The sequence below is a fragment of the Ooceraea biroi genome, chromosome 4, assembly GCF_003672135.1.
Source record: "Ooceraea biroi isolate clonal line C1 chromosome 4, Obir_v5.4, whole genome shotgun sequence".
NCBI classification, from domain to species: Eukaryota; Metazoa; Arthropoda; class Insecta; order Hymenoptera; family Formicidae; genus Ooceraea; species Ooceraea biroi.
In genome coordinates this window covers 14,746,033-14,761,198 of record NC_039509.1, presented here as the reverse complement: position 1 = coordinate 14,761,198, position 15,166 = coordinate 14,746,033, and the positions used below count along the sequence as shown (strand labels likewise).

Sequence of the window (15,166 nt, the reverse complement as noted above, 5' to 3'; positions counted from 1 at the left end):
TCCTACTCAGCGCCTTTAACGAGATGAAGATGTTGATTTATCGCGAGAGAAACCGGCTCTCGAAAGTCATGAACGCTCATCATCGATTTCTGTATCAGGAATAATATTGCATATTTTATTCACAATTCTTTCATATGAGATCAAAATCATGTCTCAACTATCATAGATTGCTGATTATATGAACAGTTCATCATAATTTGTACCTTCAAATATGATTTCATATTTAAAATAAATTTTGCAAATTTAATTTTAAACTTGATCCGTCTTTATTCTGAATTTTATACCTTGCTTTTATATCTATTTCAAAATTCTGGATTGAAAGAAGACATAATTCTCAAAATTTACTCATTACGGAATCGACAAATTTAGAGAGTTTGCGATATTCCATAATAAAAATATCGTTAATTAATCGCAGCTTCGGCTACAACCGTAAATAAATTTTTAAGTTATTAAGAAATATACACGATGTCGAGGAATTAAAAGACGTAGCTTTTCAATTCCGCCCCGGGGAACATTAAGACAGCAGCGCAACGTCTTGTCAGAGAGAATCGCTCTCGCGTCGCCCGTAGGTAGAACTCATCAACGCCGTCGACCTTAAATTATCTGGAATTATGAGGAGGCCGGCCACTTTTATGCCCGGGACGTCTCCGCAATGTCGGATCTGCCCGCGGAAACGACGGAAAAATTAAAGAGAGCCTCCGGGGCTTGTTATCTTTTTAATAATCAGAACCGACGGGCACGGGGCGGCGGTCTCCCTTCTTCTTACAAGTTGCCAGAGCTGTCAGAGTCACGCCGCGAGCTTAATTCGCGATATAAAAGCGCGGATCCTACTTGCACCCGGCCGATTTCACAGAACTTACTCGACGTCCCACGAATCTTGGAGTCTTGTTATTCGGCCACGGCAGAAATCTGCCATTTTATACGCACTGCGAGCCCTTATTTTGCTTTATTTTCCTCGCTGCACGAATGAACTGTAATGCAAAATAAGTATTTTATATTAAACATAATCCACGATTAGAGGCCGCGTTTTTTATTACTTGCATATTAATATCTCAATCGTTACGAAGTTGTGCGTTTTTATTTTATTTCATTCCACTTTATTAAATAATAGTTGATGCAGTATTGTTTTATGGAAATTGTGATTAATGCATAATTTTTATTATAAATATTAATATTCTAAACTCTGCCTGATTATCTTATTCAGAGAATATCATTGAGAAAAAGTCGCACACTATATTAAATTATACTTATGTCGATAAAATTATAGTATTATTAAATTGTGCAAATTTATGCGTTTTTTAATATGCCTGCCTAATCAACAGATGCACAATGCCATTATTTGCGAGATTTTAAAGCATTAAATTAAATCCCGACGTTGTACGTGTGTGTTATCCAATCTCATTTCTTCATTTTGCTGTGGTAGGGCGAGTGTCCTGTTCAGATCTCTTATAGATTTCGTGAATTATATTATAAAGAATGGGGAAAAGAAATGATTTCTTCCTTGCTCCTCTCGTACTGTTAGGAGCCTATATAATCTGTGCAAAAGAAAAAAAACGTACGCGATAAAACGCTATCGTGGAACTTTTCTTTCATACATAAAGCAAAGAGGATTTCTAAATCGCAGTCATGCTCAATCACTTTAATGATAATGGAACAATTAAATCATTTGTTAAATAGACATAAATTTACGTGGAAAATAACGTGTATAAATAAAAAGACTTCTTAGAGCTCGAGTCATCGGAGTCGTCGACAGACGAAAAGGGAAGTCGTTGTGAACTCGCCATGAACTCGAGCAGCATTTAATTATTATCGCGACGGGGCGAAGGTAAACGTTCTTCGCGTGATTCAATTTCTACGTCGGTCGCGCAGATCGCCCTTTCCCACGGCACTGACGTTGACACGTTAGATAGATCGGCCATTAGGTTTGGCGTTTCAAGAGGAGGATATCGAGTTTCCTGGATTCCGTCGGTCAAATCAATTTGTAGCCATTAGGGCCGTCGTTGATTCGAGTTTGCTTTGGGCAAGCTTTTACGAGAGCAATCCGCCGCCGACGCCGCCAGCTCACCGTCGGCGAAGGAGAATCTAAGTATCTGCTGCAATCGTCAAAAAGCTCCAGTCAATCGGAAATATGTACGTTTGATGCCTGTCCCGAGAGAGAACCTGATTCGATTCTCCTCAACTTCGTCTGGCTCCCCGGACTCGTATTCTCTTACAAGATATATATTTGTTACGCGATAACGTAGACCCGCTTATAGATTGACGATCCGTTGCGCTCTCTTGGTTGCACCCAATCCCCTCGACTAGTTCTTCCATTGCGAAAAGATGTATAATGTATTAATATTATAATATAATAATATAGTTAAAAGAAAAATTTTGATAAATTACAGTATTACATACGGAACGATGAGAAATTATTACGTTATATTATTACGAGAGTAATATGGCACTATAAAATTTTTTATAGTAATTTAAATTTTTTCTCATAATTATGTAATAAAATTTGTGCGGTTTTACGTAATTATTTTACTCTTGTACTACGATAAATTCGCGTTTTTAAACGTTTGGGTCTGGCGGGAAGCTCATTCATCTTGATCGCGGGTGGATCAAAGTCTGGCGGAAGACGACCACCATAATGTTACCCTAAACGCTTCGGCGCAGCTACAATCTGCTGCAGATATTAAAAACAAAGGCCTGCCTCTCTCAGGGCATAACATGAATATAACGCCGCGCAATATCTTACGGCTTTAAGCTCTTCGGCTTAGCCCGTGGACCTTCATGCATTATGGATTTTACTTTGAGAAAGCACCGTTGTCCCCTCGCGCGCGCCGGAGACGGACGCGAAAGCTAAGAAACCATGAATATACAATACCGCGGTATGCATATAGATCTCGCCTTTGTGAATCAACTTTAATCACTTATGGTGGCCGCATCACAGTAAAGCCGAGAGCTGAAGATCCGAATCTAGCATCGATGACTCCTCTCAACGAAAGTCGCTTTGCGGTCACTGTTTCCGAAATAAATGTAACTTTAAAGCGAGTTATGAATATCTAAAATTAATTCAAGTATGCAGTTAGTGAGGATTACTAAAAATCCAAAATCTCGATGAATGCTGAAACGGTTTTGATAACGAATCTGATAAGAACACATTTGATTTTTTATCTTCAGCTTTAGACATTTTTGAAATTAACTATCAAATATAGATTCTGTTAAAACGACTTCAAATTGAATGAAGTATGGAGTTTTCACATTTCATGTGTGGAATTAAGACATTTAATTTTGTTTAAAATATCCTATTATTTATTATTGCTTGAGAAAAGAAAACAGATTGGTATATGTATTGTATAAAACATTTAAAATTAATTTAACAAGGACAATATCGGATATGCGAGCTGCGACAACGTCGTGGACCGATGCGCTCGCATCTCGCTCTCTCACGACATTTTTCCCGGAAATATCACTTCCGATTCGTGCCAGATCGTAGCCACTCTCGCAGCTGTAGCCCGCCGTTATACGACCTGCACGCAGACGGATTGTAAATTCGCAAATTGTATCCCGACTGTAGTAAATCTCCCCTTCCCTTCCCTCTTATCACGGACTGACGTCAATTTCGGGACATGTTCGCCTCTCTTACACCCCTGCTCGCGGGATCGTATCCATAAAATCGAACGATTGTATAACGGTAAATACAGGATTCCTCTCTCGCCCCCGCGGCAATTCACAAATATTCTGACCCGCATCGCGCGTCGTTCTATTACGAGTTTTACGCCGAGAAAGATTTCTATTAGCAATGACCAAAGTAATTCATGTCGCACGAAAACATTCTTTCGCATCAAGATACTGATGCGAAACAAATAGACACCAATTGCTTAGAAATTGAACATTGATGCAAATTGTTGCGCGTTTATTATCTCTATCTAAATAAAATCTTTAGCAATACTCAGTCCAAAATCAGAATTTGTGGAGAACAAAACATCGAAATTTGACGTCGACGACGACTGATATTTCGTTGAACGAGAAAGTTTCATACATGTCCCAGACATGAAATCGCATGACTTTTTTCATTCTACATCAGCAATTGCTAGCTCATCTCTAGTTGAATCGTGACGCGTAGCTTGCGCTGCTCTTTTTACTTTTACGATCGCACCATCCTAACTGATGTCTGCACTCTTTCATGTATAAAAAGCTTTACTTGATATAATATTTATGTGCTAATATCGACAATAATTAAATTTCTGAAATAAAAAGTACTTAAAAGAAGCTGTCAAATGTGTCTTTTCTTTATTAAGATTTTCTTTTGTAATGGCTTTGTCTTGTTTACTTCAGTTAAGGTTTCAGAAAAATTGGTACACATGAAAATAAATAATTGTGTCACACTACTGTTAAAATTTTATATAATGATATTCTCTTTCTTTCTCTTCTAAATATATGATAAAAAATATTTCACTATTATTGATGCAAGAATTTTTCAACGTGCAGGATTAACTCTTTGAATCAAGAACGTCAATCCGAAATTGATGACCAGCATCACACAAGTGAAAAATATATCTTTCATGTTATAAAGTTACATAAAAAGATACATTTTATTTTTCTTGTTGATAAATTTGCTTTATATGAGGTAGCGCAAATTATCCACCATTAGGTCTCGATTAGCGGAATAATCAAACGGTCATAGGCAATCAGCAAAGGGGTAACGGTATAAGTGATTTTTCATACCACCGCGCCTCAAAGAATTAAACGAAACCCCGCCGGTGTTCGCAATTATCGCCTTTATCCGCTCCGAGAAAAACAATCGATTAAATCGTCACCGGGGCGGCGCGGCGCCGATAAATCCGCAAAGGCCCTTTTTCCCCTCTATTATCGCGCGACTTCCTTTCCATACATCAGGCAGCCGTCTGCCCTTCGCCCGCAGGATCGCGCCACGCCGGCAGCTTTGTGCCGTACTTTTTACGTTTGATCCACCCTTCCCCGCGGTCCATGCCAGCCTCGCTGACCTCACCCCCGTGTATCCCTGTACGGACGGTAACCTCTGCTTTCGGCTTTCTATCGTCTCTTTCGTCCTCCTCCACCCCGTGCCCTCAACCCTCCAGGACCGCTCTCTCCTCTCTTACCTTGCCTATTCCACGTGAAGAATTAACACGAATACGGAGAGAAAATTCGGAGAGAAAGGATTTTTTATTATTTCCGGAAAAAAGCCTCTCCAAGAAGAAAAAATAATTTTTAAATAAATGAGATCAAGATCAGCACATATACGGCGATCTTTGGATTAGTAAATTTTTAATTGCGGATTTTCATTATAAATATTCAATAGATTGTTGTTCCTTTTTTACGAAATCCAATACGATTACAATTAACTTAATTACGTTACCTGACATGATGTGTTGTTATTCATGGTATCACAGTTATGAAGATATATAATCAGAAAATAATTCTTGATATTTGTAGAGATGTAAAAGAATGAGAAATACATAAATAATCTTGACCATGTTGCCATGTCGCGCGTTATATAAAGATCGTGCCGGGCAAATATCTCTTAGTGCCTTTTCGTACCCTACGGAATATAATTTTTTTCTCTCTCTCCACAAACTGGACCCTCCACGACTCTTTCTCTTACGCTTTACCCCTCTCTGTCCTTTCTGCACTATTATGGGACATAGAATCGACGAGTGTGTGAGAGGGAGCCTGAAAAAAGAGGCGGGAGTGAATTAGAGAGAAAGAGAGGTTGAGGGGATGAGGATCTGTGACCAGACCGGAGACGGGGGAGGTCGAGGGAGGAGCGGCTAGAGTGAGCTGAGGGGTAGTTCTGAGGCCGACGTCATAATCGATCGTCTTTTATTAAACTGCACCAGATGGCGCCACCACCGCACTAGGCACAGCGTGGATGGCACAGGGAGTTGAGTGAAAGAGCGGCCGGGGGTGGACGACTGCGGGGACAGGGGTGAAACATGAGGGGGTGCATGAGGGTAGGCGGAAGTAAGGGCGGGCGCGTGAGTGCGAGGAATGGGGCAGGGAGTTAAACGGAGGAGGATTTCCAGCCCGGGGTTTCCTCTAGGAGGGATGGAGAAAGGGTGGAAGACAGGGAGAGAAAGAAAGGGAGAGAGAGAGGCCACAGCCAATCGTTTAACGATTACCCACTCGCGCACTCTATATAACGCCTTTCGGATGTCGTCGTTATGCCCGATCCTCGCGACTATAGCGATATTTGAACGATCGGGGTGGACCGATCGGCTGTAGTTTAGGGGATGATCGGGAATGAACGATTAGCTGTTTGACGAGTTACCTAATTTTCCAAGATTCAACTTCAGTTGGAATTTGCATTATATCAGAATGAAATAGCAATAATGAAGATTTGCCTATTTATTATTCTAACTGGTCAATGTCTATCTTTGAAAGTTATGAAAATAATTATTGTATAAAGATCGTAATATTTTCTGATGTTGTAATTACTAATTCTCTTTTTATCGATTTCGTCCTATTTAGTATAAATAAGCAGCTTTCGCTTTTAATGGACTAATATTTATTAATCATATTGTTAATGGATATTGTATTGTTATATTCATTTCGATTGTATTCACATATTGTATTTTGAAGCAATGGCTTATCTTTTATTATCTACATTTATTTCTGTCTTTATCTATATCATCCTTTATCGCGGATGAAGAATATTCATTGACATTTGATTTTTAACATTTTGCATAACCGTGCGCTACGGATTATAGCTATATCGCATTTCTTATAGCCGAGGGAGGAGATATTGAAATCGACACGCTGCTCGCTCGCAGCTGGATTTTCTGAGGAAGCGTGCTTGAAATTCGAGTTGAGGGGTCTTTTTAGAACCGCGATGTACACGCAGTCATGAATTTGACAACTGTTTATCCGTGATCCTGAAAAAAACCAGGTATAATCCGAAGAAGATTTTAACTCGCAAACTTTCTTCAATAATCAAGAATTGAATACTTATACTTATGAATCAATTATTAGAATGTAAAATCAGGACCGTCACACTTGATTGCATATTCTTGCATAGAATTCTATTTTCTTTTATTTACAACTCTTTTCTTAATAATCATTGATTTTTATCATCGGTTTCCTTCTCACTCTCGATTAAACTTCTTCTTCTTCTTTTAAATTTACTTTTTAAGATGTTTTTCTATCGCATTAGAAGCAAATTTTTCGTAATGATGAATAATCACGATTATTTTCCTCTCATTTAACTGCTTTCTAGGGGGGGTTTCCAAATATCTTGTGGCTTTGCTTGAAGAACCATTTGGACTTCGTCATTCATGTTCTCCAGACAAGCGGCATAAACTGGCGACTCGCACATATACCGTAGGGTAACCACGGAACTCTACTTTCGATCTTCTCACCCCCGGTCCTCTCACTCTTCCCCTCTCCCCGCTTCTTTCTCTCTTCCTCTCGTTCATTCCTTCTTTTCGTTTTGCGTTTACCGAGAGACGGCGGTGATTGATTGTCCCGTCAGCGGCAGGCAGGCCGGGAACTAACAAAAGTAACAAAGCACCTCCGTCCTGAGAGAACGCTGCCGCCGTCGCCGCACGCTTTTCGGCGAAGTTGAATTGCACGCCGCCGTTTCACCGATTTCGTCACCCTGTCCGTTCATCCCCACGATGCTTAATCTCGTTCTCCACGACTATCATCGTCAGACGGTAGAGAAAACTCGCGACGCGAGCATCTTGCGCGCGCAATCTCTCTTCAGAAGGTCCATTTTTCTGTCGGACTCGGGAGCATAGCACGTGCAATGTAATTAGAACCTTCTAAGCTAAGTTAGTACTATATTCAAGAAAAAAATTTCACACCCTTTATAATTTCACTGTTCACGAGAGTCCTGTCGCTCATTTATTATCCTTTTAAATATTCGGATAATCCTGCAGCCTTCCCTCATAATGTAGCACAGAGATTTACTCTTGCAGAAGTGACATTTCATCCTATATTGTTTAAGGGTGGTTTAACACGTAATGGCAACTTGGAGAGGGCTCGTCAAACGATATTTAGCGAATACATAAATTATCGCTTTCAGACACGAAGCGGTTAAATATCCTAAAACTTGCACGCGTCATTTACGTGGACGCGCGCACACCCCCCTTTCCCTCACACACACATACACACACGTTGCTCGTGGAGGCGGAGGTTGTAAACGGTCAGTAACGGTGTACGGTCCTGGTCTGGCTAACACCCTAGAGCTAAAGAGTGTATTAGCGCGTCAGATCGTTAGGGTCTACATGGTGTCAAGCGCATACATCCCACCATATGAAAATTTGCTGGGCGAGTATAGGCGAATTAATTCGTCGCAGACGCATATAACTTCCTCACCTTTTAGAATCTCTCTCATGCTGTACGGCATTCGACGCGTAATTTCCCAAACACTACAGCACCAGTTTGTTAACTTGTTCACTTATCGACAACAATGTTCAACAATATAACAGAAAAGAAAATCTTAAACGCTTTAATAATCGTGAACGGAATACTTGTACATGGACTTATGAACTAACTAGTTGTTAGAATGTAAAATCAGGACACACTTATTTTTGCATAGATTTGTATTTTCTGTATAACAAGTCGCCAGTTTATGTCATTTGTTTAGAGAGCATTATTATGATTATTAAACAAAGTTTGCGAATTGATATTCAATTTTTTCATCAATTACAATTTAATTGTCGCATTAACTCTCTCGAGCTGATATTTTCTTAATAAGATTTGAAAAATTAAAGAAAAGTTATATAAATTAAATAACACGAGGATATGAGGAACACACACACGCTTTTATTTTTAATTTTAATTTTATTATACTTAATTATAATTATAATTAATTAATCTCTAATTTAATTTAATCTTCCTGTTTTTAATATTTTTTAAGTATTTTTCATATTTTAAATTACAAATCCGTAGCTCTGATGGAATAATCAGTCGTTCAATATAAATTGTTTTTATATCTTCCACGTACTTATTTTGAGATCCAGATTACCGCACTAGTAAAATTTAATACTTGTTACAAAATTCCACCGATATTCAGATTTCTATCAGCAAGTACAATCAAATTCACTGTAATTCGCCATGAATTGATTTTAGCTCTACGTGCGTGTGAACTGTGATTGACTTCTGGTTAAACGCGTATTCTGCAATATTACGAGCATTAGGTATAAATGCTACAAATATTATTGACACGCAATTGGACGAGCGGTGAGTCAGCGCGTTACACCGATAAAACGAATCATGTAATTGATAGAATTATTAGTGTCGCGTTGAGGTCTATAATGATGCCGGGAACGTATTGCGGATCGAACGTGTTTGCGTTAATAGCTTTATTGCACGCTCTGGCACTTAATGAGAATGAATGTGACGCGCTCGATCTGTAAGAAACAGATATCTCGATTCACATAGAAGTTTTAACTACTCACTATCGCGCTGAGACTATTAATTCTGCTCTCGTATATTAAAAGCTCGAAAATGATCGTGGGCATTATTGTACAATAATTATATTTCTTTTATAATATAATTTTATATTCCCAGTACCTCTTCATATCTGACATTACGATGTCACGGTTGGACATTCGATTTACACATATACGCAATTAATAACGAATATAACGAATAAATTATGCCATCCTAAACGGCCATAACTATAAATGCCGTTTTATAAATAATTTGACGCGATTAAGTACACGATTAGGATTGTTCGTGCATTAAATAGCGTTCGTGTAAACAATTCTACTCGACGAGCGCTCATGATCGTGATTCTTTCTCGATGCAACGGTCCCCGGTGATCTCGCTATAAAGCGGAAAAACACATTAACGCGTCAAAACCCGTTTAACTCGCGCGATGTCAAGCGCACACGCCTGCCCGCCCGTCCTCCCTCCGTCGAGAGTGACCGGTCGGGGCCGTGCATCGAAAATATCCGCGTAAAACGTTTCATAGGATATTAAAAAATAATAAATTACATTAAATTTCAATCTCTCTAGGTCGAGAGCCGTATTAATGATGGCGCGCGGTGTCAAACGCACGCACGTCCGGCGAATACGTGCGTGCGTCCGCCGAATAAGATATACATTGCGAAAGTGTCGAAAATTTTGTCCGCGTCATCCCAGCCCATCTATCGGTGCATATGAAACACTTCGAAAAATTATTTAAAATCACAAGATAGCGTTGCCGTTGAATTGTGCTTCGATTAAATTCGGTAACATGCTGCACCCTCTCGCTCGCTTAATCGTTCTTAAATTAGCTGTTACTGTTTTTATTATTCGAGAATGGGACATTGTATTCATAGCTCCTCGAAGAACTTAATTCTAATTAAAAATATTGTGTTCTAAACTTCTACAATGATATATTCAAATAACGACAAATATACAAATAATGATAAATTTCCAATGTGCGATTGCAGAAAAGAGAGATTGCGCATATTTACTCTATAATATATTTTTTTCATAATATTATATCCGCGTCTGCTTTTTCTCTGCAACTTTAGAGATTAGAAGTGACGCAAATCAAGTAGAAGAACGTATAGGTATTCCACAGCGATAAGGGTAAGTTCACTTCAGTTGCATTCATCGTATCACAAGGATAGAGAAAGCGCAATCGAAACGAGCGGGATTTACAATCGCCCGAGAGCGATCGCGAGCTTTCGAAGCGGAAGCCACTTGGCTATCGCGTTTTCTGAACGACGCTCGGCGAATGTCTGCGAATTATCGAACGTCACGTCCCGCGGCATCAATCAGGGGCAGCGCGAAGTATTTTATTCGTGTGAGTGAGCACGGACTCACCCCAAAGGTGGTGAGTCCGTCGATGGTGTCAAGTGCACACCGCGGCGGTGGCGGCGGCGGTGATGGCGAATGAAAATTCAGAAAGTTGTTTAGGTGGATCAATCCGCGCCCCGGGGTCAACGATTCGCTCAAGGTAGAACGCGTATAATAAAGTGGCTAATGGGGCTGCTACGGCGAGGCGAGGCGAGCCCAGGCGGAAACGAGGGTGGGCGAGACTTTCGGGGGTGTGCGTTTGACGTTGGCCCGTTCCGGCAGTCCTGTTAAGCGTGTGAGTCCTTCACGCAGGAAAGTAACGACTTTCCTCTCTTCCTTGATTACACACGCTGCTTGGGCTGAATGATCTACTACATCCTTTTTTATTACTTGTTTATGTAAAGATACGCCCCTCCAAAAATTCCGTACAAGTAAAATGTGTGATTATTATCATAATTGTTAGATCACCGATTTGCGTTGAATCAACCGCAAACGCTGAGAGAAAAACTGAAACGAGAATGAAAATGGGTTTAAATTGTGAAAGAGATTTGCCGTCCAATAATATAGATTTGCTTTATGGCAAGATCTTTTATTGTTTGTTCATTTTAATATTAGTTCTAGCTTTAAAGAGGGAATGAACGTAAAATGCATTTTAATATAGTCGCGAATAATTTATTAAATTTAAGTATAGCGTTATACCTCTGCAATTGGATTCCATCGCAAACAGATAATGAGTCGTGGTTTTGTATTCGCAGGTGAAGATCTGGTTTCAAAATCGACGTATGAAATGGCGGAACAGCAAAGAGCGAGAGCTGTTGGCGACAGGCGGTTCGCGCGAGCAGACCTTACCGAACAAGAATAACCCGAACCCGGATCTGAGCGACGCTGACGGTGATCGGCCCAGGATGGACCTGAGCGACGTGAGTCCGCTCACGAGCCCCCAAAGGCCCGAGGAACAAACGGAGAACGAGGAAGACGAGGAGATCAATGTCACGTGATAAAGCTCACCGCTTCAGCATCTCCCATCCGAATTTTGATGAAGTAGCGACAATTCGTAATTTGTGAATCAAGGATACCTCAGCTGGATAAAAAAAGGAAACAAATCAGTCATCATAAAATAAGTTTAATAGACATTTAAAATGTTACCAAAAAAACCAATTCACCCAAAAGTGTTTGTTTTAGGATACATGTATCATCGATACGTGAATAACACACGCGCGCGCAATTTTAATATTGACTAATTAACCAAATGAATTCATTAATTAATTATGGATATGAAAATATATACATTTCTCGTTGACATATTTTGCGTCATACGCGTAAAATAAATCACGATTTCTTTTATACTAAAGAATATATATTATAGAAACAAGCAGTGCGCGAGTCCAAGAGAGATATCATGCCGATTGATTTTAATCATGCACCTTTCCAGTTGACCGATCTTTTATTGGCGATATTACATTGGACTATCACAGGGAATATTCTCGATTATTCGATTCATTATATGGAACGAATAGCCTAACACATAAATACGAGTTGCATGCGATGTTCCGTCTCTCTCGAGCCTCACTCGATTGCCAGCGATACAATGCTCCATTGTTCAGTGATCGTTGGTCTCATCCTCGATAACATTTGTCGAATCACGCGACCTGTGAATTTATTCTTCAAGAGCAACGACGCGCGTCGTCGCAAACTGGTCCCGAGAAGTATACGACAAATGATGTATTATATTGTAATTAGCCATGGATGTACCTTCAAGAAATCTTCTATAAGCCATTGTGTAAGGTTGTATTAGACGTAACGTTACGATTTCGAAAATATGTAGCCAAGTCTACTCGTAAATGCGGCTCGCACGCGGTCAAATCCAAATGTAATTACGTTCATTGTGATTCAATATAATCTATGTAATATACTGAAATAAAACTGTCTATATGCAATCTGAACTTTCGATCAACGAGTCAATGAGCTTTCAGATTTTGCTCACCTAATCCCAATCTGATAAATCTAATCTACATCCGCTAATCTAATGAACAATTTTCTCCTTTTCCTCCTCTTGTAATTATAAATTATTGTGATAATAATTTATAATTACAAGGAGAGGAAGATAATTAAGGATGTACAAGCAAGAATAGCACTAGAGAATTTGTATTTGTAGAAATACAGTTCTATTTTCATAGAGGTTTTGTGCAGCAATCGACCTACACATTTCACATTTCCGTCCGCGCGTCCACTGTTCCTGTCTCTTCGCGTTCAGTTATTCTGCACTTGTGGCTTCGACCATTCGACGCTCAAGATAAGATGATCGTATCCGTAACCGTCCAGAGTGGCGATCGCTCTTGCGGCATCGGCCTTGTGCTTGAAATGTACGTAAGCGAAGCCTTTGCAGAGATTGGAGAGCTTCTCTTTGGCGAGGAACTGCTTCACTACAGAGCCGAACGGCTTCACCAGCTCGTCCAGATCCGCGTCCGTGGTGCTCTGCGACAGATTGGAGATACGAATGGCGGTCGTATCATCGCGCCTCTGCATCTGCATGGAATCTCCGCGTTTGTTGCCGCCGTCGCGCATTCCGGGTGGCACGTACTTGCCACTCTGCGGTTTCAGCTCAGCCATTGCGCCGGGTACTCCCGTGTTAACCAGAGGTTTCTTGTCGTCTGGTACTTTTCCTAAAAACGGAGAATTTTTTTGGCGACTTGGAGATTTCGCGCGGATAATAGATAACTTGCACGTCGATTTATTCAACGTACAAGAAAATTCATATTTAATTCGATTTTAGTGAATATTTTATGCTTTGCTGATTGCCTATGATCAATATTTAACTTACCACCAGCAAGAACAGTGTCCTTGTAGGGGCACTTGGAGGTCCAGTGATCACCATTGCAGTTACGGCACTTGACGACGCCCTTGTCACCCATGCTCTTCAATTTGTCCAGGGAATCTTCCTCGACCTTGTTCTCCTCCTCTTTGCTAGATATGAACTGCATGAAGACATCTTCACCGCCGACGGTGGTGGCCGGATTAGGGCCCGGCCTGTCGTCGGCGGAGTCGCCGAATTTCGCCCAGTTTTTACGAGCCGCGATCGTTTTCGAAACGACGCGTCGCTCTACCTTGTACGTACGCACAACCTTGACTTTCTTGTTTTCTTGGTTGTACTTAAACTCGGTGAGAATCTTGAAACCGTTCTCGTAAACCTCCGAAGGAGATGGCAATGCTCCTCCCTCCTCTTCGACTTCATCGGCCCAGCTGGACTTTACTTCGGATTGTGCAACTGGCATGTCTGCAACTATTTGAAGGTATATAAGTTACATATGTAAGAAAATTATAAAATCTCTTATATGTACAAATAAATGTCAAGTCCCAAAATACCGAAATGTTAATTTTTTCTTCGCAAATACATTAAATGCCTTATCTAAATATGAATCTCGAGTCTGTGCAAATGAATCATCAATGTTAAATCAATATTAGTGTTATATAGATATTTTTGATATACTTAACCTATTAAAGTCACATCATTTATGTCAATCATCTTATTTTTATAATAAAATAAAATGCTATTATACAGCCAGAAAATGTAAATACAAGTGCTGAAACAAATTAGACATGTTACATACCATTCTATTTTTAACATATTAATAACATTAGAAATATCAATGATTTTTTTCTTGCAAGAATATTATTAATCCATTATACTTTTTAACATATATTTGTATATGTACAGGTATTCTGGTAGATCATGATCCAATATAGATCAGCAATATTACAAAAGCAAATTTCTCTCTACAATGTTAATAGACTATTTAATTAGTGCTTTATTATTTCATATATGAGCGTCCATCGCGAACGCACCCACGTAAGACATGATAACCTAACCTATAAGTTACTCTACGCACTAATGCTTCGAAAAATTGCAATCTTTAACGAGTCACTTTCTAATTAACAGTTTCCATTGAGTAAGTCAAATACGTATATAAATAAAACTTAGATAAATAAAAATACATATCACAACTGTCGACGAAATTCTCACGTGTCGTCAATTCGAACCGCTCGATGCGAGAAAGCAAAACTTAATGAGTTTAAAGAAAGTACTATTTGCTTACCGTAGAATTATCGTACGAAAGGTACAATTTGCAGATGATACGAGACAAACTGTAAGCGAAACACCATGCAAAAATGAAAACTACTGAACACGTTGCGGAAAGGATTCCTCAAAATGGAGGAGTTGCTAGTTTCGTAGCGCTCTCATCGGAGGTTCCTGAAACATTTTTCATCAGTGCTACCACATATGCCAGAATTATAATAATGCAATTTTTTCGTACAAATAGAAAAAAAGTTAGCAGTAGTAATATATAGCATTAATAATTTCTCCTCGCAGTCGCACTTTTACATGAAAAATTTATCTGCAAGAGAGTTAGTTCCGAAAAAGTCC

General features: G+C 39.6%; 2 protein-coding genes and 1 long non-coding RNA gene across 4 annotated transcripts in view; 1 reads left to right on the top strand and 2 right to left on the bottom strand.

Annotated features, from left to right (window-relative positions):
• The window catches only part of LOC105283926, a 28,959-nt gene extending 16,277 nt beyond the window's left edge, over nucleotides 1-12,682 (top strand). Inside the window, exon 4 of the mRNA XM_011347062.3 lies at nucleotides 11,499-12,682. Coding sequence (XP_011345364.1) covers nucleotides 11,499-11,741 — 243 coding nt within the window. The 3' untranslated portion in view covers nucleotides 11,742-12,682. The remainder of the gene's footprint in view (nucleotides 1-11,498) is intronic.
• Nucleotides 8,538-11,510, bottom strand: LOC105283920. Its single transcript, XR_894775.3, has 2 exons — nucleotides 11,443-11,510; nucleotides 8,538-11,250 (listed from the first exon to the last, which is right to left on the bottom strand). It is a non-coding gene; the product is annotated as an uncharacterized LOC105283920 (long non-coding RNA).
• On the bottom strand, nucleotides 12,174-14,993 carry LOC105283933 (eukaryotic translation initiation factor 3 subunit G). Of its 2 annotated transcripts, XM_011347075.3 has the most exons (4): nucleotides 14,838-14,981; nucleotides 14,236-14,324; nucleotides 13,565-14,023; nucleotides 12,174-13,406 (listed from the first exon to the last, which is right to left on the bottom strand). In XM_011347075.3, exons 2-4 carry the CDS (start codon nucleotides 14,264-14,266, stop codon nucleotides 12,994-12,996), a joined length of 903 nt encoding a protein of 300 aa, XP_011345377.1. In that variant the 5' UTR covers nucleotides 14,267-14,324; nucleotides 14,838-14,981; the 3' UTR covers nucleotides 12,174-12,993. The 2 variants fall into 2 exon arrangements, with proteins under 2 accessions (XP_011345377.1, XP_011345383.1); XM_011347081.3 differs by lacking the exon at nucleotides 14,236-14,324 and having other exon boundaries at nucleotides 14,838-14,993.
• Nucleotides 14,994-15,166: the final 173 nt, after the last annotated feature.